Raw genomic sequence first — 27,812 nt, 5'->3', positions numbered from 1 at the left:
TTATGAGTTATTCACAAAACTGCATTATTATGGGTGTGGCTGTGTTGATTGACATGTGGACGCGTTAACTGTTCACCAGAAAGCTAAGGGCCATCCTCGGCGCTACCTTCTGGCCTTTTTCTAGATTATTCAAATGTTACGTTGAGATAGCATATGGTGTCCTCCATCATTGGGCTTTGTTACTTGTCCTCAGACACCAATGTGTGACATCACTGAGACTATGTCCATTTTGCATACAGTCCATGGATATGATGCTTTTTAGATGTGATATGATGCACAATGTGACACAAAGACTCACGGTATGGAGCAAACGCAGACTCAGAGGGAGAGTTATAAATCAGTCCTTTAATCCAGGCAGAGTTCGGTACACAAGAAGGCAATAATAAACAAATCCAGAGGGCTAGGCAAGGCAGGGTCAAAACGGCAGCGAGGGTCATACACGAAGATCAAAATCAATAATAATGCTGGAACAAGGGAACACAGAGAACGCAACAAACTGGCAACAAGAGGGAGAACACACAGGGATTAAATACACAGACAATCAGGGACCAACGAGACACAGGTGAGGGTAATCAGGGCGGAGCTGACACACAAGACGGGGACAAGAGGGACAGGATCTGAAAGACAGAGACAAGGGTGAAAACCAAAACACAACAAAACCCAGGAACATAATATTAAATTTGAAAAACACAAAACAAAACCTAATGCAGACTGAAACCCTTGTCACAATGTGGTTCTTTTTTTCTGTGCTTTGTACAAAAAAAAGCTCAGGATGTCTCTCAAATAATCACACAACATCACAAGTTGCAGCCTTCTAAATATCTTCCGACCAATTAACATACACAGACTTATATTGTTTAACATTGCGTCTGCTTACCATTTAAAAAAATCAAAGATTGCAACTGCGATAGATTTCTGTGCCCATGGACATGCACAACAAACGCATACAGACAAATGCACATGAATGAAGACTGTTAGAGGGTTAGTATCCTGGAAATAATCTGCATGTAGTACATAATCAGTCACCTCTGCATGTCTTTATCCTGAAAATAACTGATTATGATTTTTCGAGTGTGACAGTTCAGCAACAAATACAACAAATTCATGTATCTCTGTTTTTTTAAATTTAGATTGCATTGTTGGTATTTGTATTCTTTACTGTAGTGGTGAGAGAGAAGAGGAGGTGAGCCGAAGGATCCACTCCTCGGGGCAGAATGAGAACACATTTGGTTGCAGAAGCCGGGGTCATAAGTACTTGTCTTTCTTTTAGCACTACTGTCAGTAACTTTTACCATCACTTACTGATCTCGTACCAGCACGAAGGTAAGGTCTCAGCAGAAAAACAAAATTAAACCTTTAAAATGGGATATGCAGATTTAGTCCCACCTGGATTAAGGGCTGCAAGGTTTTTGGATCATATAGTCTATGGAGGTATACTTTAAATCAAGCATAACACCTCTAATTTAGAGATTTAGAGACAATTAAATCAAATACAAGTACTTTTCAGAAGGCTTGTGTTTGATCATCATTATTTAAATACAGCTTTTTCACTCAAATCAAACATTTGCATTACCACAAGATCTAAAGTTTATCTTTGGAAATGTCCTATAGTTTAACCTCTTCCAACAGACTTATCGGAATCCAAAAGTGGTTTGATAATATAGACATGCCATCAGAGAGGCACACAGGCTGACAAATACTGCGAGTAGGAGAGCAGAATGATGCAGAGAGGACCAGAGGAGAGAGAGCCCAGCAGGCAGAGCGACAGTGAAGCAGACAGATTTTTAGACCAGCGGGCAGACAGATAATCTGTGGACTCAAAGGAGGGGAATGTCATTGATCTCCCAAAGGACAATACAATACTGGGCTCTCTAAAATGAAACCAGCAGCACTACACACACACACACACACACACACGCACGCACGCACGCACGCACGCACGCACACACACACACACACACACACACACACACACACACACACACACACACACACATACACACACACACACACACACACACACTCACACAGGGGTCAGACCTTTCGGGTGTGGTGTGAATAGAGTCTAATTCCTATTCAGTCAGTTTAAAGCTCTCTGAGTCTATAGAGAGTCATTGTCAGGAAGTATTACCCAGCATGCCACACACCACATCAGGCATCACATGCATTCCTCTGGCCATGAAAAAAACAAACTTTTATGACAGTTTCATTAGACAAATAGCACATTTTAAAGTTTCCAGCAGCCTCTGCATGTTCAAGTACTACATTTCTTTATTTAGGGAAAGTTAAGTGTCAGTGTTGGTAAACGGAAAGTTTTATAGTATTCATGTTTTTTAGGTTTTTTTTGGGGTTGTAAAAATATCTTTGCAGTCAAGTGGCCAGAAGTCCAACAAACAAGCACTTGAAGGAAAAAGGCCAGCTTGAATGCAAGCTGGACCGGGCAAATGATAGCAACACAAAACTAGAATCAGAGGCAGAAAAACATGCCACAGACTCCAATTGTTATAGAATAAATGATAGAAGCAGAAAACAATGCAGACAGCACTTTCTGATTTCCCAATATATCAGTTATCATACTGATAAACGATCAGTTTACTCCCAGCCACTCTCAATAACAGGGTGTTATTCTTTAGGGTTTTTCTTTTCCCAGTATTAATGAGGAATCTTTAGTAAAATACTTTTTATTTCTCTCTCTGTCTTTGTCACATTTAAAAATCCTCCCTTTTTAAAAATCAACTCCTGACATTTTTTAGACATTTTTATGACATCCAGATCCTTAACATTTCACATGCACCTCACAGCTGGAGATTCTCAGTGTAAGAAGCACTCTTACAAATAGAATAGGAGGAGGAGTCGTCTTCTTTAGTGGTGACTTTATTTATAAAGTCAATGGAAGCAAACAGTAAAGAGCATAAAGCAGAGAAACACTGCTCATCCTGAACACATCATAATAACTCTAATATGCGTTGGATGCTTCAGACTATTACATGCTGCGTTCATACATCAGTTCATCCTGACTTTACATAGACATTTTACTATAGAGAGCTGGGAGGAATAAGTCATCTTAAAGTTCATTTTCATTCACATGTGAACCTCACCTGGGAAATGTGGGGACATTTTCTGGAGTGCATGTTTGAAAGGTGCTTTGAAAAAATACATTTAGTAAACCTACTGTATCATTCTGTTTTTGTGTTTTATTTCTGACAGTGATGACACAGATGAATGATTTTCCCATGATTATTCTTCAGGTGTATCAGAACCATTTCATAACTACAAGTTGTTATGTTTTGATGTGTTATTTTAAAGCATCACAATGCTGCTGTTCTGAAGGGTTTGTGTAGTTTTGCTAAAAACCATCAGAACATGGAAGGTAAGGATGAGTATGACTGATGTCTTTAAAGAGCTCTCTGATTGTTTTGATCTGATAAAAATATTTAAACAACTCTTCAAGGCAATAATTGAATCATTTTGATTGTGTTGTAGCCAACGTTCTGATATAATGCTGCTTAGTTTCAATTCTCACTTTCATGAGTGGCATGCAGAACGTCCAAGGATCTTTATCTCTACGCTTATGTTGGAGTTTGCTCTTGAATACAAATTGAAATGAAATGATATGTTTCAGTCCAGGAGAGAGCCTCAAAAATAACTTCTGCAGACCTTGGAATACAGAATCAAAGTAATGCACACTGTTTAAATCTTTTATTTGTATGTTCCTTGTAGGTTCCTGCCATGCACCAAGGATCTGTGATGAATGATAAATGGGACTAAATCAAGTAGGCTAAAGGGAACAAAACCTCAAGGCAGAAGTCTGCAATGGGACTACTTTTATTATCCTGGACTAGATGTCTGCAAATACATCTTAAAATTGAAAAAAAATACAGATATGGGATTGGGGAAAAAAACAAACATCTGAAACACTTGTGTAGCGTACATTCTCTGCAGAAACCATAGGTTTCCAAAAATACCCAACATTGGCAATGTTTTTTTTCCCAGGGAGAAAATCTGAATTCTCTCTTGACAAGCATGTTCCTATGCATTATCAATGGTTCAGCTCAGTGGTAATAAAACATTTTCTACACATGAGACACCATGTTGGCTGTCAGTTACTTAAAATAAATGTTAAAATGTGAGCTATGGTTGTTGGAAACACAGACAATATAAATAATGGACAAGTACTTTTAAAAAAAAGGAAAAAGGAACCAATTACAGAGAGAGGTGGGAGTGTAAGTGATCCATGCCAATGTGAGACAGGAGTGGACACAGATTGATTGGTGGAGTTTCAGTATAGTCAATACATAGAGAGGTGGAGAGAGTGAATACAAGGGACAAAGAGGAAGACAGAAACTTAGAAAATTCAGTGAAAAAGCAAGAAACAAGGATTTATTTTGGCAGGAAATAGGAAAGTAATTCAACAAGCACACACTGCAACACACACGCACACAGGCATGCACAACCCCCTGTGATAATGGTGACATTTGCAGGGTGCCAGTGGTTGTGTGCGGCTGGCTGATGGCCCACAGCGATGGCCTTTAGAAGAGTGACAGGCTGAAATTACCATTAAGAGGCAGCAGTAACCCCTTTATTATACATTACACTACACAACACACACGCACATGCACACATATGGTTCATCGCCATATTTCTGCTCTGTATGAGTTCAATAGCTGAAATAAGCTCTGTGTGCTGCAAAGATTTGATTGGTCTCTCTTACTCCTCTGCTCACCTATCTGTTCCTCTCTCATCTGCTCCTGCCTCCATTTTCTGCTTCTAGCTGGGCTGCCCTCCTAATTCACCTCCACCGCCTTTCTTTCTTTCTTTCCTTCCTTCTTTCAGGTCCATATCCACTACATCTTAATTGATCTAATTTCTGTTTCTTCCTCGGCACTTTCCTCCTCATCTAAGTTGTGAACTAACATGAAGTTAGTTCTCTTAATAAAAAAGTGATTTTATTATTACACTAATCGCACATCAAGTCAGGCAGACATGTTGTTTCTCATTCATAAAAAAGATATATAGTCAGTCAAGTCATTTGTTTATTGTTGAGTTTAAATTTGTCATAAACATTATCTAATTTGGAACCCCCCCTACTAAAAAACAAACAAAAAATGAAAGATTAAAAAAGGAAAAGTTGCACCAACATAAACTAGGATGCTCTGGTTGACAAATGCATTTAAAAAAACAGTTGTGAGAGACTTCTCTGTTCTGATGGTTAGAGAGGAATTAAGCTCTGATGATCTCTTCATGAATAAACACCTTCTACTCTGATAAACACATGTTGAACATCTCATGTGGTGAAGGTGTAGACCGATGCTGTCCTCTGAGGCTGATGAGATGATGAAGCTGAGGTAACTGTGGAAAGACTGTGCTGGTTGGAGTGTTGCACACAACAATGCCATGAATGTACTGGGGGGAAGAGAAAGCCAACAAGACAGCGGCAAATATGAAATGATACAATACAATCAGATACCATATGATACCTTATGTTACAATACGATACGGTATTTTCAGGATGCTTTTTGATGTTGATATAAGTTTTTAAAATGAATTAATGGCTTTCTATTGGATGAAAAATGTTATCTCTGCCATATTTTTTACGTGTGTTAAAAGGTGGTAAACAATGATTAATCTACGGTTCATTTGCCTAGGAGGCCTTGTCCCAGCAGCTCACGAGCAGACGGAGCTCCCCCCCAAACCTTCAGTGAGGGAACTGGCACTACTACCACTGGACATTCCTGACGCCCAGCCACCACCAATCGTCCCCACAACCACCGGCGTCCTCATTCATGCACGGCCTGCTCCGACCTCCACCTCGGCGGCAAGGAAGTGTGGACAACAGGAACACGAGGAATACAAAGGAGAAATCCTTCCTGCATCTTATCCCATCTTCCACTATCCCATTCTTCTTAACAATGAGTAAAGGCTCTTTTGTGAAGCATCTCCAGATAACACTAGTTATGAATTGGCACTTGATTGATTGATTTAAATAATCCAATGGAAACACTTTTCACATTTCAAACATTGATACTGACCTTGTCAACTATAAGAGACAGGCAGAGCAGTCATCAGATACACAGGGGCGATTCTCTACAGGCTGCAGTATTTACTGGTCTGTAAAGTGTCAAGGTGTGAGTCTGTGCATGGCGTTGGTGCAAATGTCTGTGTGTGGGTGTCTAAGAGAGCATAAGAGCTTGTAAGTAAGACTTTGTGTGTACGTGATGTGTGCGTGCATGTATGTGTTATCAGGCTAGTGCAGACTCTGCTTTCCAGCGGTGTGTGAGATGGGACAGAACTCACGATTTACCACCATGAAACACTGAACACACACACACACACACACACACACACACACACACACACACACACACACACACACACACACACACACACACACACACACACACACGAGGAGTAATAGCCACATACAGCCATCTTTTCCTGCTACACACACTTTCTTTCTTATCTCTCACACTACACACACCACACACACACATACACATACATAGTCATATTTAGCAGCAGTTTAATCAGAGGTCACTATTGGTCCATATCTCTGCCAAGGGCAAAGCACTTGGGCCTGTGTGATGACAGGCATATCTGCAGATGGAAAACCAACCAGCCAGCGGGCCAACACTCACCCTCACACAGCACACACTCAAACACAGCCCTTTGCTAATACTGGGTCAGAGCCAAATGACAGATATGTTAAAATAGAACCGTCTTATTGTTCAACCTCTTCAACAGTAAGGTCAGCATCAGGGTCAACTGCGGACAGGGCTGTGGAGCTGGAGTCAGTGTCCAGCAGAAGAATATGGATGAGATTATTTTTCCCAAAGCCAAATGTTTATCAGCCTTCTCCATTTTTTTTTTAACCACTTCCATCCTTTGCTGTCGTTTCTTCTCCACTTTGGAGAAGTTTCTACCCAAAGTTAATCATTGCTTTTGCACTTATTATTTAAACTGAGCGTTAGTGTTGCAGCACATCTGCAGATTCCTCTGAGTGTTTTTGTTCAGTATTAATGTGAGAAGCAATGTGGGCCTTTTCATTTTGCATGATGCAAACGCAACATGCTATTAACTATGAATCAGAGAGCTGCACTGGGAGCACAAGCAAGAACTGTCTGAACGATATTCATTCAAACTGGCACATGATTCAAACAAAAACAAGGCCAGCGAACACTACCATGCTGCTCCAATCTTAAGTCATGGTGAATGCATGTAGGAGAGTGAGGGAGACAAAGGCAGACACAAACAAAGGGCAAGGTAGGGCGTGTTGCATGTGTTTCAAATCTGGAAAATAATGTGGTTTCTACTTCATAGCACACAAGCTATATTTTTAATCAAGAAAAGTTTTTCTTAGAGTCAATGTTAAAAAACAAATGTAGATTTTTTTGCAGTAATTTAAAGAAAATGATCATCGCACTGAAGATCACCTTTTACTGTCTTACTACTTCATTACGCCTAGACTTAAGTTACAATATGTAACTCCAACAAGTACGGCTATCATTTGACTTCAATTTGAGATTAAAACTGGCTCTGGGTGAAGCTTATGTGGTTCATGACAGAACTGGAAAAAGTCATCCAATGAGATCACTTAATAACTTTACCACACGGCAGAATAACTATATGATGATGTTTTGTAATATTTTTCTTTAGTGTGTCTTTTTCAAATTTGAGGGAGATTCAGAATGTCTTTCCTGATCATTCAGATCTCATAAAATATGAATTATCTTATCACGAGAAGTCAGTCTGGGTGACTTAAAGTAAGTTTTAAAGTATCATACATGCATTGTATTTGTGATTCCTTTTGAATTCTTTGACCATAATGGTAGATGGATATACTGTAGGAAATTCTCTCCTTGCACTTGTATTGCACACTAACTGGATAGTTGATTCAGTAGTCTAAAGTTTTTTACAACATTTGTCTATTTGTGTTATTTCTGTTTATTTCTGCAACAAGGTTCATGCTGCATGCTCACTGGGATCATTCTTGGCAAAGAGATTTCAGTCCAATTTAAGCGTGTACCTGTGAGAATAAGGATCTACATATACATAATGCAGCCTACAGGTTAATCAAAGCAGATTTGGAGTTGTGGAGTCTGGAAAGACATGGGTGTATACAAGACACAGGAGGTCATGGATGAAAACCTATTGTGTATTTTGCATAATGGAAAGTGTAAGATCCACTTTTTCTATCCAAATAGGTGTCAGCTTCAAAAGCAATAGGCAAAAACATTGATGGAGGAAAAATAAACACCTCTGGTAATGAGTCTGCTTACAGTAAATTACGTAACAATTTACATTAACCCATCATCATCACAATCCCAACCAGTTATGTTTTCTTTTTAATCAAAACAGTGAAATGATAATTATCCATAAAAACATTTATTTTTAAGTTTTAAGGTAAAACTGAAAAAGACGGTGGCAGAGTTCATTTTAATGGGAACACATCAAATCCTCTATTTCTTAAAAGTTTCCGATGACAAACTCCTTGCAACCCGGGGGTTTTGTTTATTTGTGTATGATGCCAAAAATATGAGCAAGAACCTGAGACACAGATCGAGCCTGAATATTATTCAAATACATTCCCCAATCTCAAGTGACTTGTTTTACTTAAGCACAAAGTATACGCTTTCTAGACACATTAACAACAGAGCATTAGCATTTCTGTTACAAAAAAAAAAAAAGTTTAGATAACAATAGTGCTCCTCCAGGCAACAGCTCACCTTTAATGGTGTGCGGCATGCAAAGTCTTTATTGTAGCTATACGCAATTAAAACAAACCTACAAACAATCACCAGTCTTTTCCAATGCCCCAATACACTGACTCATATACATAAACACACAATCTGAATTGAAAGATTACAAAATGTCTTAAAATAAACAACAGATTAGGAAAGGATTTGTGAAACTAGAAATTTAAGAAAAATATCAGATCTTTTAAAAATCTATTAAGGTCTCTAGAGAAAACCCTGCCTGCTGATATTTGTTTTGTTCCATTCGTTCTGTTTTTATGTTGAACTACCCGAGGCCAAACCATCACAAGTGTCTAGCGGGGGGAGGGGGGGGGGGGGCAACCAAGTTGAGGCAACACTCCTCTGCTGCTGCTGCTGCTGCTGCCTTCCCAGATTTACATCCAGGTACCATTTTCTGATCCCGCTACCCAGAATTCAGTCCAAGCAAGTCTCTCTCTCTCTCTCTCTAGCTCTCATGCCCTTCATTATCACTGTCCACTCCACAAGAGAGTAAAGGCAGAGCAGGCAGTGGGGGTAGTGCGGAGGGTTATGAGGGAGGAAAGAGGTGAGAGACAGAGAGAGAGAGAGAGAGAAAGAAAGAGAGAGAGGGGGAGAGAGGGAGAGAGAGGAGGTACAGAGAGCTGTAGCTATCTGCTGAAATATTCATGTTGGTGCCAGCAGCTTTTCCATTCCCCAGCTCAGCAGGGGGCTGCTGTTTGATACATCCATCTCTCTCTCTCACACTCTCTCTCTCTCTCTCTTTGCGCAACTCCACCCCCCCCCCCCCCCCCCCCCCTCCGCACCCCCCTCTATCTGTCTCTCTTAACTAGTAAGGTTAGTAATTGCTCATGAAAGATGGAGGGCAGATCTCTCCCCAAACCTGGACAAAGCTACTGTTTCTCATCTTTCTACATAATATTAAAAAAAAACACACATCTGTAAGAAATCATGGCTTCTGCATACGTGCATGTCTCCATGGATACTCATTAATTGTTGAATAACCAACATGTAAACCCTAGACTAAAGGATTACACATTATAACTAGCTGATGTGGGTCTAGAAAATAAGACTATGCACCAGGAGATAATACACTTTTTGTTTCGCTTCTGTGATTTTGCCATAATGTTTATTTTGTGGTGGCACTCAATGAGCTGCCATATGAAATACAGAATATGTTGTTATCACTTCTGCAAAAACCTATTATAGCTCCATTTGTGTTTTTCATTTGAAAAAAAAGAAACAGACATTCTAATTATATTCTATCTTTAAAAAGTTTCTCAATACATTTTCAATGTATTTCTTTCGTCATGATGTAAACCAAAATAAAATCAAAGACACCAGTACTGGATCTTTTCCACCAAATTTCATCAGCCTTTTGTACACTGTCAGAAGATACTGGCACTTACCTTCATCCTGCACCTTATACTTTCATGCTATTTAGCTATGCTATTTAGGAGCCCTGACAGCAGGAGTAGCCCTGACAGTTCCTACTTTTCTGTTCATTGTTTTTGCACCAAGACAAATTCTTTGTTTGTATAAACCTTCTTGAGAACAGGCCTGGAGTCTGTTTGTGATTATTTACATTTAATATCAATTGAAACAATAATATGAACAAATATTTCAGAAAGCGGACATCCGGGGTCACATTAAAAGGTTCAAGGTTCAATGTTCAAGGTCATCTTTATTATCCCCAAGAGGACAATTTGCTTTATAGCCAACAGTGAATAAAACAAGTAAAAACTGAAACACACAAATAACTCTAAACTACACAAACCAAGGGGGAGGATCACATGATGCTGTTGAGGAGAACAAAGGTACCAGGGACAAATGAGCTTTTAGATCTGTTCGTCCTGCACCCAGGCAGAGTGTGTCTGCGACCGGATGACAGCAGCTTAAGAGATAACATAAACAGATAAAAATATCAACCTTCCCAATAACCGAAGGCAGAAGAGTTACACAACATATTGTCTATTTTTAGACAATAGACCAAGTTATATGAATAATACCAGTATATCTATATATGGATAAAGAACTGAAAATCACTCTCTCTATAAGTCATTGACACAAGAACCATAAAAGCCAAAAACGTGAATGGAGCCAACATTTCCTGAATGATGTCCTACTTTTGTGTCTGCTTTCATTTCTTTTTACGTAGCTCCAACCTCAAAAAGCTTAATTCAAGGTTTACATCATCAAATTAGAGTTTTTTATTTAAAAGAAAAAGAAGCCTGTAAAGCCTGCAGAGGGCGCCAAAAATCAAGGAAAACATCAAAAGAAGACTGAACAGTCCCTTCTTTCCTATTTTTCACAGCCAGGACCTTCGGTGTAATCATGTGTTTTTGGAATTTAAGCAGACTGTAAATCTAGCTAATGGTGAAAATGAAGGTGAGGACAGAGTAAGAATAAAATAATAATGCAGGAGAGAGAGAGAGAGCAGCACAGAAAGAAATTGATGTCAAGGCTGTGATTTGCCCAGAGAGAATATGTGTTGTTTGTTAAAGAGATACTGGTAAAGCTGATGTTTTTTCAATCATATTTATTCAGTCTAACTTCTGGATAGAAAAATATTCAGCATCCCATCATCCAGAGGCCTATCCACACAGCCAAGAAAAACACTGTGAGGGAAACACAGCAGCTGAAGCCTCAGAGGGCGAGGCTTGTGTATCCCAGCACACAACCGCATCATTTTATTTAGAGTTGATGTCAGGCCCGGTGGTTAAACAGGGAGGGGCTGCCGGGATGGTGACACAGGGTACATGCACTGTATAGTATTTATGTGTGTGCGTGTACTGGTGTGTGTGTGTGTGTGTGTGTGTGGTTGTAATAAACCAGCACATGTGTTGGGGGATGTGTGGCAGATGTTGTAGAGGCAAGGATTTGTGTGTGTGTGTGTGTGTGTGTGTGTGTGTGTGTGTGTGTGTGTGTGTGTGTGTATGTGTATTTAAGTGTGTACATTAAAAATATCTTTTCCACAGCAGGAAGCCACAGCGGCCAATTACAGTGCAGCATCTGGGCTTGCACGTTTATTAGTGTGTGTGTGTGTGTGTATAGAGGGGATGGGAGGTTCAGGCGGAGTTCAGGTTATTTACATCTTTGCATGTAGAGTTTCGATAAATGGTGCAGCGTGTGTATTTGTGTGTGTGTGTGTGTGTGTGTGTGTGTGTGTGTGTGTGTGTGTGTGTGTGTGTGTGTGTGTGTGTGTGTGTTAGACAGAATTAGAGCAAAAGATAGAAGAATAAATACAGTGCAGCATGAAGACAATGGTGAGAATGGAAAAGACACGTTGAGGAAGGGAGGGGAGAGGAGAGAAAATAAATGAAAGCTCTGTTGTTTCCAGCTGAGATGTAATGGCACGATGTTTTCTCTCCAGAAAAAGAAAAGGTTTTGAGAGAAAGTGAAACCCTGAGAAAGAATAGACACAACTGCACATTTTCAGTTGGTTACATAATTTCCTCTGGAGTGAACTTATTGTATTCATTATATTGTTTCTGTTTTTAATTAAATCACTTTTAGATGATGATTCTTTAGTTCTGATTGAGTGAATTGGAGCAACAGAGTAAAATAACACTGCAGCAGAAAACCTATGAACAGAAATTGCCATCATTTTCTAAACATTTTCTGCCTACCATTTTTATAGTTGTAGCTATAAATATGATTCTCACTGTAGTTTGGTTATGGCTTGTGCACTAAATTCAAATGAATCCTCTGTCCCATATAACAGTCATGTGTTGTTGCTGTTCCTTAATAACCTACAATTCAAAGCCCGCATGCATCGCTTCTAGACTCAAAGAACAGATTCTGTTGTTGTCATCTGCATTGGCTTTAGGTTAATTGAAATTTTTTCCCCATCTTTATTATTATTTCTGTTATAATCTCATATGACAATCCTAGGATGTGCATTAACAGAACAACTGTGAAATAACCATTAATCACCTTTGTGCTTTCAAGCCTTTGTGGTATTTCAGGGAGTTAAAGGAGAATCACAGTTTTAATTGAGCTGCTGAGACAATAAAGCATTTTAATTACTTTATAGAATCGAAGTCAGAGGCTACTACAAATTAGGCAAAAGGCTTTTGCTGAGCAGAAAATCCTGCAGTAATGATTCTAACTTTCATTAGGACTATGTGAGATCTTGCTCCATATACCATATAACTAATAACATGATATGGCCCACTAAAACCTGTATATGTGTGGGGATATAAGTGAGGGGATTTACCCTTCTATAACTCACTCTGTCATCTTATGAACACTCTGTCCTATAAACATGAATATTGAACTCCAGTGAGATAAAACATCTTGTCCATGCTGCCAGTTCTCATGCTGACTTTTTGTCACCAAAAACCTTAAATTGTTGTTTTAGTGGATACTCTTCAGACAAATTATGGCATCAGATGACGGGGAAGTAACAGTAAGGGTCGTACGTCTCAAAAGTGAGCGGGGCTGGATGAAAAGGAAGAGAAAGATGGAGTACAAGTGGACAGTGTGTGTATGCAATGTACAGAAGCTCTTAAAAAAACTTTAGAGAAACTCCTATCGACCATGTCATCAATCAAGGTTTGTTCTGGTATATCCAGCTGAAGAGAGAGGCCACTCTAATGTGAGCTCATTGACAAGTGGTTTCCATTATTCATTCGGTCAGGACCGATACTGTGTTGGCAGCAGATTTGTAGAGCAGCCATCATTAAGACTGGCTGGTGGGCGGGATTTAGGATTAGAATGACTGTAAGTGCCTTTTACTCGACTCGCATAACAAATGTGATCAGTATTAACCATTCATACATTCATTTATTCTGAACAGTGGAAACACAAATTTAAAAAATCCACTTTGCTGCTCTTTTGTCTTAATGTCTCTGTGCCATTGACTGGCATTGCTGTTTCATGAATAAGTACTAAATGTCTACTAACAATTATAATCAATGAAATGTTAGATCTGTAAACAGTACAGTAGTTAAATGTGTATGTGTCACGCTTATTGTCTGTTTAAGGAGAACATCTATTTCTGTGTCTGCACACTCACTGCAGTAAAAACTGGAGTCAAATTCCTTGTATGTGTACACATACCTGACCTGTAAAGCAGGTTCTGTTTCTAATTTGGATGCAGAACGAACTAAGGACTTTACTCTTGTTTAAACACAAAAAGGAGAATAAAATCATAAAAGCCCCTGATCATCCGTAGCAAATTAATCCACACTAAAATATACAACAAGCTGGATTTTCGACAAAAACTGAAAGCAGTTTTATTCTTTGCATGGAGTTCAAACAATAAAAACACACATAACTTTAATGAAAAATACACAGTCGGCAGAGAGTAATTTCTAAATGGACAAAAACCTAGAACTTTGTGAATGTGGTCACGTTCAATCTGTGAAGAAATAATTAAGAACTAGCTCTGACATTAATAAATGACATGGAGATTGTGTTTCCATTTTTAATTGATTGAATGAAAGTAAAATGACCCCCGTCCTGCTGTGGTAATTAGCTTTTAAATAGCTCATACATAAAATCTACTGCTCTCACAAAAAGACTAATGTCTCCGGGCGCATGCTTTCTTGCACAGATGTAAAAGTTGGCCTTTAATTTGTATTTTATTGGCTACATGTAGCCAGCAACATGATACAAGGAATCATCAAGTTGATCTGCAGGTTCAGTTAAAGGAGAAAGAGAGTAATGCAGACAGTAGCAGAATGTGTAATGCAAGGAAGAATTTGATTATAAAGCATACGAGAGAGGATGTGTAAGTCCAGTCAGAAATTTAATGGACCAGACTGTTGCAGGTAGCGAACGCAATTGGCTAAATGTTTCACCCAGACTGTATCCAGACAGTAAGCCGGTGTGTGAACGCAGCAGGAAATATGAGTGAGTGGACAGGGTGATGATGTTTATACCACACGACAATCCCTGTGCATGTTGTGAAACTGCTTCATACTATTTCCTGCTCCCCTGTATATTATTCTCCCACTTGTTTGTCGATACTGTGAATACTTGGAATTACACAAAGCATTGATAAAAAGGCACAAAACTGTCATCACAGTGTAGGGCTCTGTCGCTTTGTCCACCATCTTGGATTTCCGCAGTGCCTTTGAAACGTCATGTGCTGTCTCCTAAGACCCCTCCCTCCCAGTCCGACAGGGAACATTTACAGCTATGAGTGACATGTTATTAAGCAGCTTCATGAGATTTCAATGGGCTTTTCCTGAAATGTTCTATGAATTTTCAGGAGTGCGTGTGTGAAAAATAAAACAGCTTATGTCACCTGGTTTTTCAATCACCTTTATCCCATCACAAATCAAGAGAATACAAGTTGCTGCCAGAGCTGAGAAAATCTAATCTCATTCATTGAATCCAAATAAATATAAAGGTTCCTTTTTGTTATCAGTGTATTCAACTTGTAACACTGACAGACTCACTATGGATTCAGTAATATGTTTATGCCGTGGTCACAGTTCAATTAAATATAGTTATCCAAGAGTCTTTAATTCAGGTTGGCTTAATGCAGACCTGCTTCTGTAGTACATCTTCATCCAAACAACTGAATAAGCCATGTTATTGTTGTTGTTGTTTGGACTGTCTGTCATTTCCTTCAAAATGAAAAAAAAGAAAGAGAGAGAAAGAATGGTTGAGTTAAAACCACAGTTTCCATAATCATAGTAGCAGCTGTTTACTAAGCCAGCTCCTCAACTTTGTCCATTTTTCCTCTTCTCTGTAGGCCCTCCTAAGAAAGATTAAATATTATACGTGTTTAGCTACTGCCCCCTAGTGGTCAGAGATACTCCCTGCTTGTACGGCAGCATAGAAATAAATGTCATTTTTCGCTCACAGATGTGTTTTGTTTTCTCAATGTTCAAAATGCAAATAAAAAGCTTCTCTCTCTCCCTCTCTCTCTCTTTCTCTCTCAGGCAAGTGCAATAGTCAATCACACTGTCCTGACCACACTGAAAACAAAAACAACCCAGAAAAAACAAAAATAACAAGATCACTGTATGACCATGTGTCACAGAAAATGAATCACAATCTGGATCATGTTTAAATGTCCTATTGATTGCCATTCTTATAAGTGCAAGAACAAAACAATGTCATACTTAATTACACATCAGCTTTACATATAGACTACTTGTATAAATACACTTTGCAGGGAATAGTGCAGAAACAACTGTCCAGTCCACACCTTTATAAAAGTATTCAACGAATGTGTCTGATAAATAAAGGAGATTTGAAAATGACACAAAAAAGGAAAAAAAGACTAGATTAGAATCATAAAGTTCTGCAAAAAAAAAAAAAAAAATGTGAATAAAAACTGACCAGAATGCAGGACAGTAAATTTAAGCTGCTTAAAATTGTTTCTGGAAGCCCCTCCAGAACCCCTTTATCTGATGGTGTTGTGTATTAAACAGCAAATAGTACCAATTAACTTTTTACAATTCTACAATTCATTGAGCAGACGCTTTTATCCAAAGCGATGTACATCAGAGAGTAAGTAAAACACAAGCGTGGCATGGATGCTCTGTTCGGATCACCACCCACAGTTCAGGTAGTATGTGATCCACAGATCGTTCACTTTACAAATAGGAAGTCAATATGTGTGAGTTTGTGAATTATTTATGCCCGAAATGCCTTGAATACAATACATTGAGAGAATAAATTCTGGACCTCATTATTTTCTAAACCCTGGTAACGGCCCAGCGTGTACGTTTGCTTCCTGTAGCTACACTGCAGTCTACCTGACAATATTACATAATGGTCGGTGTTTGGCACCTTCCCGTCCAACAGGTATCAAGCCAACTATGTGAGCTTCACCCTCGCTTTGGAATGAGCTTTATCCGCTTGCCTTGTCTGTGTCTGTCTAATTCACCTGTTTGAATCGCGTCAAATCTTGTCATTGTCTGGGGGGAAATACACCAGCTCCCCACCCTGAAGTGTGCTGAGTCAACCAAATCAACACTAAACATCAGAACAGAGGCAGAGGAAAAGTCTCTGCAGACACCGTCACCACCACACATGTATGGAGAACCCATAAGTGATGATTGAGTGTCATTACTTTTGTAAACAACTATATCTACTGACTCTGCCTTTAATGGTCAATCATTGTAAACAGAGGCTTCAAAATGTAAATTCTGCAGCAAATAAGTCACCACCTCTTCAGCTTGAATATCAGCATCATTTATCAGCTTCTGAAGTGTCGTCATCATGGTGTCCTGCAGTAGACTGCACACAGCACTTCTCCTCCTCTTGGCTTTCTCTGTGAATTCCTCTGAAGGACTCCATTTCCTCCCTATTTGTTGTCATGCCTGCATCATTTGTAACCTTCAGTGTACCATCATGACTCTAACATGGCATTCATACTTGATCATAAAATATAATCATTTTAAAAAACGTATGGGCAGAAAAAAAAACGACCCTGGAAGAAAACAAAAAGGTCCATGTAGGGGGGGTGTCCTTGTTGGAGTCAGGGACAGGAACACAACTTCCTCTGCAGCAGCAGCAACAATCTGACTGAAAGCACTCGGACTGTCACGGTCAGTTCACCATGGACAGGGCAGCTGTGGTGACGAGCCGCAGGACTCCTACACTACCTGAATGCAGCATCTCCACCTCCACTTTGGCCTTTGACCGGCACTTGACCACCACTGCAAAAGGACTACTCCTCATGGCCGAGATAGTGAGTGTGAATTTACACATTTGGGTTTTCAATGTGCAACGACAAATACATATACTTTGTATGTTTATCAAAGACGTTATGAACAGAAGAAGTATAGTGCAGATAAGTTATGTGAACACGTCCTCAGCAGGTGAGGCAGGTACGGACACACCTAGAGACGTCGTCTGTTTCCTTTCTATTCTACTGTGACACACTCGGTCAACCTGTGTGAGAAAACTGTTTAAAGAATCATTTTATTTTTCTGGAATTCAAAAGAGAAATTAGAGTTGAAATAGATGTCACTGTTAAAAGAGCTTGAGGAACACCAAAGGAAAGGAAGAAAACAGTTTTTCTATGAAAATAGGAAGTTAACCCAAAACACAAAGAAAATCAATTCTTCTCCCTTTCTCTCGCTCATTGTGTCTCTTCCTTTCTGAATCAGCTGAGGGAAAAGTCAGGACAGCCTTTCTGTAAATACAGTCTGGCTGTCTGCCATGCAGAGGCTGTGCAGGCCTTAGTGAAGGAGAGCTGACTGCAGCGATTGCTACAAGATTAAAAGTAGTAGCATTTTATTAACTACTAAATGTTTAACTGTGATTTCAGGAATGTGTATTAAAAAAATTAATTATTCCATTAATCAGCATTATTTCAATAAAAACCTGATGAGAGAAGAATGAAAGCTTCAGCCTGAAAAACACATTTTGCTACAAATGTTTGCAAATAGTTTTAGTAGATAATGTTTAAAATGTGCAACCCAAAATAAAAATAAAGTTACTGTTAGTCATGTTTCATGCCAGACATGTTTTCAGAATGTGATCAGAAACATCGTGCAGAAATCTTTTTCTGTGAAACAGGAAGGGTGGGTGTCGGTTTGTGCTGGCAGGAAAGAAAAAGAGTTTCTCAACACAACATTTTGATGAGAAGGAGATGATTGGTTTTGTTGGTAAGAATAACCCATGAATAGAAAAGTAATTACACAACATGTTTTTAAAAACAAATCGACAAGACACACAATTTGTCAGTATGATCTTTTGTTAAATGATTCTCAATTAGATTAAATTACTCCTAAAGTGTTTCTTAACCAGTTTTGGCAGAGTCCCCTCTTCTTCTTTTGTTTTACTTTCTTCAACCTCTCTTTACTTTTATCATCTTTCAGTCAGAAGTAGACCAAGAAGTATGGTTATGTGATAAACTCCTCCCCCCCCCCCTGCAGGTGTTTGGTATGTTGGTGTGGATTCTGGTCGGGGGCACAGACTATTTTCAGCTGTCTGCGCTCTGCTGGGTGATGTTTGTTGCAGTACTGTTCTGGGTTCTGACCGTTGGTCTGTTTGTTATTTACCTCACTGGAGTCCATCACAGGATACCACAGGTCCCCTGGACTACACTGGTAATACACACGTACATACTGTAGCACACACACACACACACACACACACACACACACACACACACACACACACACACACACACACACATACACACACACACACACACACACACACACACATACACACAAACACCACACACATAAAGAAAGTGTGGTTTACTCATTTAGCAAAAAAACTGTTTTGATCTTTGATATTGCTTGAATGCTATAGCTCTATATTTGGATATTTTTGTTGTTGGTGTCTCTCTCTCTTTTAGTCTCTGTGTTTGAACTGCAGTGCCACAGTTCTGTATCTGGTGACAGCAGTAGTGGATGCTCTTTCAGTCAACCAGGCCATTAGGGGGCGACACAACTACAACTGCTGGGCAACATCTGCAGTAAGATATGAACTGTTGAGGAAATGCTTAATTTCATTATATATGTTTTATAATAAAAAACAGTCTATCTTTTTTCACATCCTAATTTGTCCTCGTTTTCCGCCTTTCAGTTCTTTGCATGTCTGACAACAGTGTGCTACACAGGAAGCACTTACCTGAGTTACTATTCCTGGAAACTGACAGAGGAGGGACAATTATCTCATCACTAGCTGGTTGAAGACAACATTCTGGAGACTGTTCCTGAGGAATATGTTATGGAGATCTACCTTCAGACCAGGAGAAGGCTTCAGCCAAATGAAACACTTGAAAAGAAACTACAGTGCATGTCAATGATGTTATCTTTTTTTGCATGTCATATTTTAGGGGTCAGAAAAAGAGGCAGAGGAAGACATCGTCTCTCTACAAGATGTGGTGGACTCTGTAACTCTGTCCAGTAAAGTTGAGAAAGTTATATGCATGAAGGACACTAGTCAATTGAAAAATCTGTCAAATCAGACAGAGCTTCACTCTAAAGACAAATGTGTCAAAAAAAAACACATCATGTGTTGAGTTTCAACACATCTGAGAGTTGAATTTATCACAACACTTTTTGTGTAAGTCTTTACACAATCACTGTGTTAGCTTATTGTGTTGTCCCAAAAGTACACGCTGATGTGTTAAAAAATGTGTTCTTTTCTATTTATACTGAAAAGCATCCTGAAATTCAAAATCGTTTGCTTAAATTCAGCTTAACTGCTCACAAAATAAACAAGCCTTTGTATAATAAACATACAATATTCACTCATTAATTGTCCACACACCAATGGGGCATATGAAAATACAACATTCTCTTCTTATGTCTATCTGTACATATCATGCAATAACCCATTGTAAATTGGAATCCAGGCAATAATCTGTGATTTCAGTGGAAACCAACAAGTCCAAGATACAAAACGATGTCTTAAGTTAGGTCAGACAACTCACGTTTGTATTTATTTAAAATATTTAGAACATAGTTTGTGTTTGCATCGTCTGTTTTCTATACAGAATGAGGTGAATGTATCAATTCAATACAATACAACACTCAGGATCTTTTCATTTCATATTAACCAGAATGCACATTTTGAACACACTTGTAAATGTAATGCCATAAGCGTAACTTACGACCCCCCTGCTGCGGAATCTCCATGCACGACCTGACCCAAACATGCTTCATCCTCTTAACGTGTTTTTTCAAAAAGTGGCTCAAAGATAGCTGTTTAGCCATAGTTCTAAATTTCCATCTGGCTGCTAGCTAAAGGAGAATGAAATCGCCAGTGCCAAATGTGATGTTGTGTGATAACGTCAGTTGTGTGTGAGAAAAGCTACTGTACATATTTACAATTCTAAATTTCCTTAAGAAAAGGAAGAATAAACATGAAATTAAAGTACATGTTTTTTAATTCATTCAATTATTCAGTTATTCATAATATGGTCATGATCCTGATTGGGTGGGCCTGTGGACATCCAGGCCCACCCATAGATCCGCCCCAGGTGTAAGCTATTTTTCTTTCTTCATATAATTTACATTTTCTGAATTAGTCATATATTTAGCAGCTGTTGAATCAAAGCACTTCAAAGTGAGAGATCATCAGCATACATAAGATTTTTTTAGGGTGTTATAAATCATAATGCACCAGCTGACATACTATTATAGTAAGATTGTTATCATGCCGCCGAACACGCCCTTTGACCTAATTTCTGTTAGAACATTTGATCATAAAGTTGGTCAGAAGCAGAAGGGTTGAACCTTTCAAATATTTCTTAAAGACATACAAACATGAACCAAGCTTAACCTCCATTCATTTTATTTTTTAAAGGTTTATTTGGGGGCTTTTTATTCCTTTATTTAGAGATAACAGTGGATAGACTCCAGAGAGTGTGGGAAAGGAGCCACAGGTCGTACCTGAACCCGGGCCGTCCGTTTGGTGGACTGTTGCCTCCGTGCATGGGGCGTGCGCATTTACCACTACTGGCACCCACCTTAACCTATATTTCTGTGGTAACAACGGATAAAGATTTAACAAGGCCCACTTCTTCTTAACCTACTGGTTGTGACTGCTAAGATTCTAAGATAATGTTGCCCTCAAACTAACTTACATAATAGTCTTGAGAAGCTCTGTAGTGCCTGGTAGCAATATTTCCTGCTGTTCAGGGCTTTCACTTTCTCTCAAAAGTTGTAAGAAACAGCTTTTTGCAACAGTGTGCTTCAATTACTTATTGAGACAATAAAAAATATACACTTGTTTCAAGCATTATTTAGCTTTTTGCAATACCTGCAATACTACCTCTCAAACTTAGATTCTGCAATAAGTGTTATCTATTGGCCTCAAAACAGCTTGCACATTACAGTGATGTCTCCTAGGCAATCACATTCTAATGAAATTAAAAATGTGTGAGTAAAATAAATTAATAAGATGAAATCGATTCAAGCGTAAACAATCCTTCCAACTACGTCAAACCAAAAGGTTGGTCTGAGGGTGTGCCTAGAGCCAGCAACTATTCTAGCCAGCCTTTACGTTGTAAGCCAGTGGTGCAGCATTATTACAGGATTACTCTGAAGCTAGGACAAAGACCAGCTGTTATGTAAGAATTGTGGTGAAGCACTTCTCATGTGCAGTGTTCCCCAGCTAAAAACATAAAGCTACCAGTCTGTTTATCACTGAATAAATGTCTTATCTTTTTAATCTTTCAATTACAACGTCAGCACACATCATCCCTCTGCATAAGGGCGGCGACAAAAACAAACTCAACAACTACCGGAAGATTTCGAAACTGTCCAGCCTCTCTAAAATCCTGGAGTCATTGGACTATAATCAACTAAAATAATTCCTTTCAATAAATTCTGTATTAAGTCCTCACCAGTCTGGTTTCAGAGAAAAACACAGTACCATATCAGCAATTACCTAAGTCATAAATAATATTGTATCCGCTGTTGATCAAGGGAAATACTGTGCTGCCCTCTTCGTTGATTTAACCAAAGCTTTTGACACTGTTGATCACACCATACTCCTGCAGAGGCTAAATGATGTTGGTTTTGACTCCTCATGTAAATGGTTTCAGAGTTATCTGTCCAATAGATTGCAATGTGTGACTGTACAATCCGATCACTCTGAATACTTACCGCTATCAAAAGGGGTTCCACAAGGTTCTGTGTTAGGTCCCGTGCTGTTCACAATCTACATTAAAGGGAGACTTCACCCATTTGCATTAAGCATTGTGTCAGTAGTAAACTGGTAGTATTTTTGAATGGTCGTGCTTCCAGCCCTCATTTCCCCCTGAGACTGGAAAGTTCTGTATTTCTAAGTCTGACAAGGAGTTTCCAGTGACGCAAATATCGTCATATTGCGTCGACGATGTGAAACTACAACTCTAGTTCCTCATATTTTGAACCACTGAAGCTACAGACCTATCACAGATCAGTGGGTGGGAACTCATTCCCAGAATCGAAACTTAACATCTGCCATATTGCTTGGAAGCTATGCTAACAGGCTCTATGGAGAAAGCTGATAATGGCGAAAAAATATAAATATAGCGGCGAGACGGCTGCTTCCGACAGGCCGGTCTTGTGTTTTGGCTGCTGCGGCCGCTGGCCCCGGCGCGACACAAGACCGGCCTGTCAGCAGCAACCGTTTCGCGGCTATATTGCTATATTGCTGAACGGTGACAGAATGCTGAAAGTCCTGCGGTTGGTGTTGGAGATAACCACACCCCTGTGATTGGCAACCACTGGCCTGCTACCTGGCCTGCCATTATGAAACTATGACCGCCCAGTGTAGGTCGCAGAGTACACGTTGCAGTTTTGGAAATAGTCCAAAGCCAAAACCCAAGAATAGAAATACATCTTTTGTTTGTTTTAGCAGTGGAATGTGATCTTCCAACCTGTGTCATGCTGTTGCATGGGGATAAACAAGATAAATCAGGTGAGATTACTTCAACACCAGTTGTTTTAGAGTACAATCATGTGCTGCAAATACATTAGCTTTAATCACCAGTGCTTTGCTTTAAAAGAATAGATAATAAGTGAAATGTTCCAAGAATAAAGAGTTATTCTTTCAGATATTTAAATTCAATATTTATACCTTTCATGCCCCTTGTTTCTTTTTAATCTGGTCCTACCTTTTATCCTTTTCTTTTCCCTTGTGTTCTTTAACAAAATGTTGCCTGCAAGTAAACTGAGCTTCTGTTCCACAAAAAGCACCAAGAGGTGAAAGGATTAAATACAAATATAACCGTAAATACAACAGATTTGAATTTACGGTTATATTTGTATTTAATCCTTTCACCTTAATTTTTAGTCAAAACTTAAACATTTTTACAATGACAAAAATGTTTAGGCTTGTTGGTTATTTTTTTTTGTTGTTGTGTCATACTGGAACAAGAAGGCCATTTGTAAAAATAAATCTGCACCAAGTAACCACAAGTTGACCATCAAAATGTTCTATTTGGCACATATTTTCCCTTTGTTATTGAACATATAAAGCAGTTACTTCTGTTTCAATTTTCTACTTTCCTATGGTCACAACAGAAACAAAATTCAAGATTATACCTTTTGTTATGTACAACAGAATTTAATATGACTCAGCGTCAACATTTGGACAACACTAAAAGTATGTAGAAAAATAATATGTACATAAAATAACACATAAGGAAAAGATTTATTTTTACATTCCTCTGTTTTTGATAAAGTGCAGTAAATCACCGCTTTCCTCCCCGCAAAAATCTTAAATTATTGGCTCTTAACTTAAAGCACAAGAATCGCTATAAAAACATGATTTGTACATTCTTTGTGTTAAACTGCACCTCAAAAAATCACAATGCCTTGTATTTTATGTACAGTATAAACCAACGATTGACCCTTTTTCCGTCTTAATGAAGAAGTAGGCAACACTATTCCCATTTGTTAATACATGTCCCAGTTATCACACTGCTTACATAATACAACATATAGCTTTATAGTTACAGTTCATGCTCACAAAGCACAGTTAAAATCATGCATTAGGTTCTAGCATCTTCTACTTCCTCTGTACTGATTCGTGATGACCTCTCCCCAGTGGGCTCCCAGTGAAGTTATCCCAGAACTAGTGTAGCGGCCGCTCAGCAGACGAAGCCCTGCCTTACCGTCAGTCGGGTAGAAGTGAAAGGAGAACTAAAACACAGTCGAAAAATGTCATGTTTGGTTATTAGCATTAACATTAATCATAGTAACCAAAATAAGAGAGAAAAAAAAAGTTTGAATACCCCTGTTGGAGAGCCTGCAGAAAAGAAACGGCCTCTGGAAGTCACAAAAACCAGCTGAAAGATGAAGTTGCTGTGTTTGCCAGAGACCTGGAAGAAAGCAGTGTAAGCAGATTAACTCAGGTGTTACATGTGGTTTGTCCTCAAAATGTAAATAAATGATGTACTTTGTACATAAAGATGGAGGAACAGTACAAAACAGATTACAGTCCATTCCACTGATTTAAAAAAAATGTGACAGCTGCTAATAATTTCGGAACCTTTACAAAAAAAAACCTGTTTATATAAAAAGAAAAACGATGATAATAAATAATGTCTAAATGTTAATGAATATTAAACTACATATTTCCAATGGTTAGAGTAATACATGTCATTGACTTTCAAAATTTACACACACAAAAATAAATGTAATAGTAGAAAAATCAGACAAAACTAAACTATAGAGCTTAAATATCAGTCAAATCTCTCACCTGAATAATGGTCTCATCATCATAAAGTTGCATCTCTTGTAAATTTCCTCCTGCTTTTCCAATCCTTTCAGACCAAATGTAGTCATAGCAGACCTGGAGACTTTAGGCCAAGAAAAACAAGACAGAAAACCTCAGCATCAGTCATCATGTGCAGAGAAAGCACTGATCAGAAGCAGTAAGAGACAGTATAAAAAACGACTCTGTTTTAACGGTTAGCTGAATCGCTAAGCGCAAGCGGAAGACAAAATTGTCCTTGTCTCGATTCTCGAGTTACAGTGTTGTGTTAGCAGCTAATTGTTGCGCTCTTTATTTTGCTCGTAGCTTCAGATTGCATATACATTTACATGGAATTACCATGATGTAAAAACGCTAGCTTGACATTTAAATAAGCAGTGAGTACAGTATGTTCTTTTTTCTCTAGTCCCTCACTTACAGTAAACAGCATGTAAACATGTAAACACAATATAAATTCTACTCAGACAACATCACTGACAGCAGGACTCGCGAGTCACACTCATTGTAGACCGTCATGACTCAGAGAGATATTTACAGAGGATATACTGGATTTCTGCTATATTCATTTGTAAATGTTGCACACTCTGCCTTTAACTGTTAACTGCAGAAACAAAAAAGCTGAGCTGCTGTGCCAAACACAGAAGAAGCAAAAGGCTTGAATCCCTGAACTGTAATTGTAACATGGCTGAATGGTTTTTTTGCTGCATATTTTTACGAGTCAGTATCTGACCTTTTCTTACAATGACAAAACATTTCTGCTTTTGTGTCGTTTGATGTTATTATGTTTGAGGATGCACGTACGGTCATATTAAGCAAAGTGGCACATCCTCTTTAAATTAAAAAAAAAAAAAACAATTTCAAAATAAATTTCACAACAGTCACTGAAATGAATATCAGATAGTTTAACAACCATAGAAAAACACTTACAGCACAAATATGTGGAAAGAAAAGAGTAAGCATTGCTTCTAAATATTTCAGACCAGAATGCCCTCTTTGTAAGATTTATACTGCGGATACATTTAACACAAACTGTGATCCTAACCTGGTGACAAATGAGTTGGGTCTCTCCCAGACTCTGATGGCCGTTATCCTCCCATTCCCCTCTGTGGCATACGAAATGCCGCCACCATTACCAACAGAAGCAGAGTAGGAGAAGGCTATCGTAGAAGCTGGAGAGGTAAAGAGAAATGGTTATTATGTTAACGAAAATACAATATTATTGTTTGTTGAATGAACTTCACTTTCAATTTATGCAAGACAAGGCCCAACTAATATTAAAGGATGTGTTGAATTGTTACCACTTGCCAGACTGCTAGTGCAGATCAAAGTGAAGGACAGGAAGAAAAACATTTTTTCTGAGGGAATCCAGAGACAAACAGTGGGTAAGAAAACAAATCTTACAACTCCATCATCAAAACCAGAATGCTAAATATAGCTTTCTACATGTTTTTCTACCTGTGACTAACTAGATATTTGGTTGTTAGAAATAACTCAAAAATCTTCAGATATGAACTGAAATCAGTGTATACCATATACAAATCCTTCGAGTGTCTAGCTACAGATTGATACTAATAAATTATTTAAAAATACAGACTCAAATGTTCAATTCACCTGAACTCCTAAAACCAGTGTTGAGTCGACACTGAGGTAGTGATATGAAGATGCTTGTATTTAAATAAAATCCTGCCCTCCCTAAGACTCACACACGCCCTAACCCTTACCTGTCAAGGTGATGTGTTCTGACAGCTGAACAAAAGCACACCCATTTCTTTTTTTTATTTGTACTCTGCCTTTGTTTTCTAAATAAATAAAACCAGCAAGAGAAAAACATTGTTTGTCACTCGGTTATGAAAAACATTTTTGATCATACAGTCATATCTTTCTCATTTGTGCTGTATTAGTTTATCAACCTCATCTCTCATAAATCTATGTCTTACAAACGGTTTAATAGTCTGATTCATCAAATGTTTTCCAGTGGGAAATGCATGTTTGCTTGATGAAGGTCTCGTTCTAAAATGTTGTTGATGTATTTTTAAAGTTGGTTGTCTGTAGGGGTTTAAATGTGTAACATTTGGATTCACTTTGGGTGAAATCAAAACTGAAAGCTGTTATTAGTTGTTGATGTTTGTTTGTCTGTTTATTTTAAAATTTAAGTAATTCTTGTTGATTTCAAACAATTGTTTCTGACCAGCATGGAAAAGGAAGTCTTTAAATTGGCCAGTCTTTAAACTCTACTCTACTTCCTGATATGCTGTGAATGTCCTGAAAACATAACGTCTGATCAGTCAAACATTCACTGTGAACCTTTGCTGTGGAAAACGACATCACAGTCTCTGCAGTCTGCTGAGAAATCGTCAACAATGAAATGATCAATCTTGTCTGCTTTCTTGGTCACAAAGAAATATAAATATTGAATTCTGTCTGCTTCATAACCAAACACTCCTCATAATAACTAAATAGTTGAAATGTCCAAATGCTGTCAAACTGGTTTAAAGATTTCACTCCTGAATATTTTTTTAAATGTTCTGTCTGTAAATGTTTCAGGCAGATCTTGGTCATTGGATATTTAAATAAATTATTACAATTTCAGTAGTATAAAAGTTTTTCAAAACAGAAATTAATCTGTTAAGTGAAAATAGTACTTAAGGTTAAGTTTGACATTGATGGTTTCATTCTTGGTCATATCTACTGCTACTGTTGATCAAGTTTATTTATTTTATCTTGAAACGTAGGATGAATGTTCTTAACCTAATTCTGTCTACATGATGTAAGACATGATTGAAACACGCCACTGAGTTTTCACATAAAACTTAAAGCATGTGAGGTATGTTCCTCTGTACAGTTTGTACTCGACAGGAATAACCGTTCTCATATATATCAGTGAACACAATATCCTGCTTAACAATGTATCTCTATGTATTCAAAGAAAATTATAAACAA

At 38.4% G+C, this 27,812-nt stretch overlaps 2 protein-coding genes across 2 annotated transcripts; one reads left to right on the top strand and one right to left on the bottom strand.

The window, feature by feature from the left end:
- Positions 1–17,204: 17,204 nt before the first annotated feature.
- cmtm8b (CKLF-like MARVEL transmembrane domain containing 8b) lies at positions 17,205–19,907 on the top strand. The gene is made up of 4 exons (XM_061051087.1): positions 17,205–17,388; positions 18,581–18,754; positions 19,012–19,131; positions 19,242–19,907. Exons 1-4 carry the CDS (start codon positions 17,257–17,259, stop codon positions 19,338–19,340), a joined length of 525 nt encoding a protein of 174 aa, XP_060907070.1. The 5' UTR covers positions 17,205–17,256; the 3' UTR covers positions 19,341–19,907.
- A 3,981-nt stretch (positions 19,908–23,888) lies between these two features.
- Positions 23,889–26,596, bottom strand: LOC132983126 (zymogen granule membrane protein 16-like). Its single transcript, XM_061049367.1, has 6 exons — positions 26,484–26,596; positions 26,171–26,227; positions 25,915–26,041; positions 24,858–24,957; positions 24,391–24,477; positions 23,889–24,298 (listed from the first exon to the last, which is right to left on the bottom strand). The coding sequence occupies exons 2-6, from the start codon at positions 26,220–26,222 to the stop codon at positions 24,155–24,157; spliced, it is 510 nt and encodes a 169-aa protein (XP_060905350.1). The 5' UTR covers positions 26,223–26,227; positions 26,484–26,596; the 3' UTR covers positions 23,889–24,154.
- Between the last annotated feature and the right edge of the window lie 1,216 nt (positions 26,597–27,812).

Source organism: Labrus mixtus, chromosome 11, assembly GCF_963584025.1.
Source record: "Labrus mixtus chromosome 11, fLabMix1.1, whole genome shotgun sequence".
Classification (NCBI taxonomy): Eukaryota; Metazoa; Chordata; class Actinopteri; order Labriformes; family Labridae; genus Labrus; species Labrus mixtus.
The sequence above is the reverse complement of the archived record's forward strand: the minus strand, read 5'-3'. Positions and strand labels throughout refer to the sequence as shown.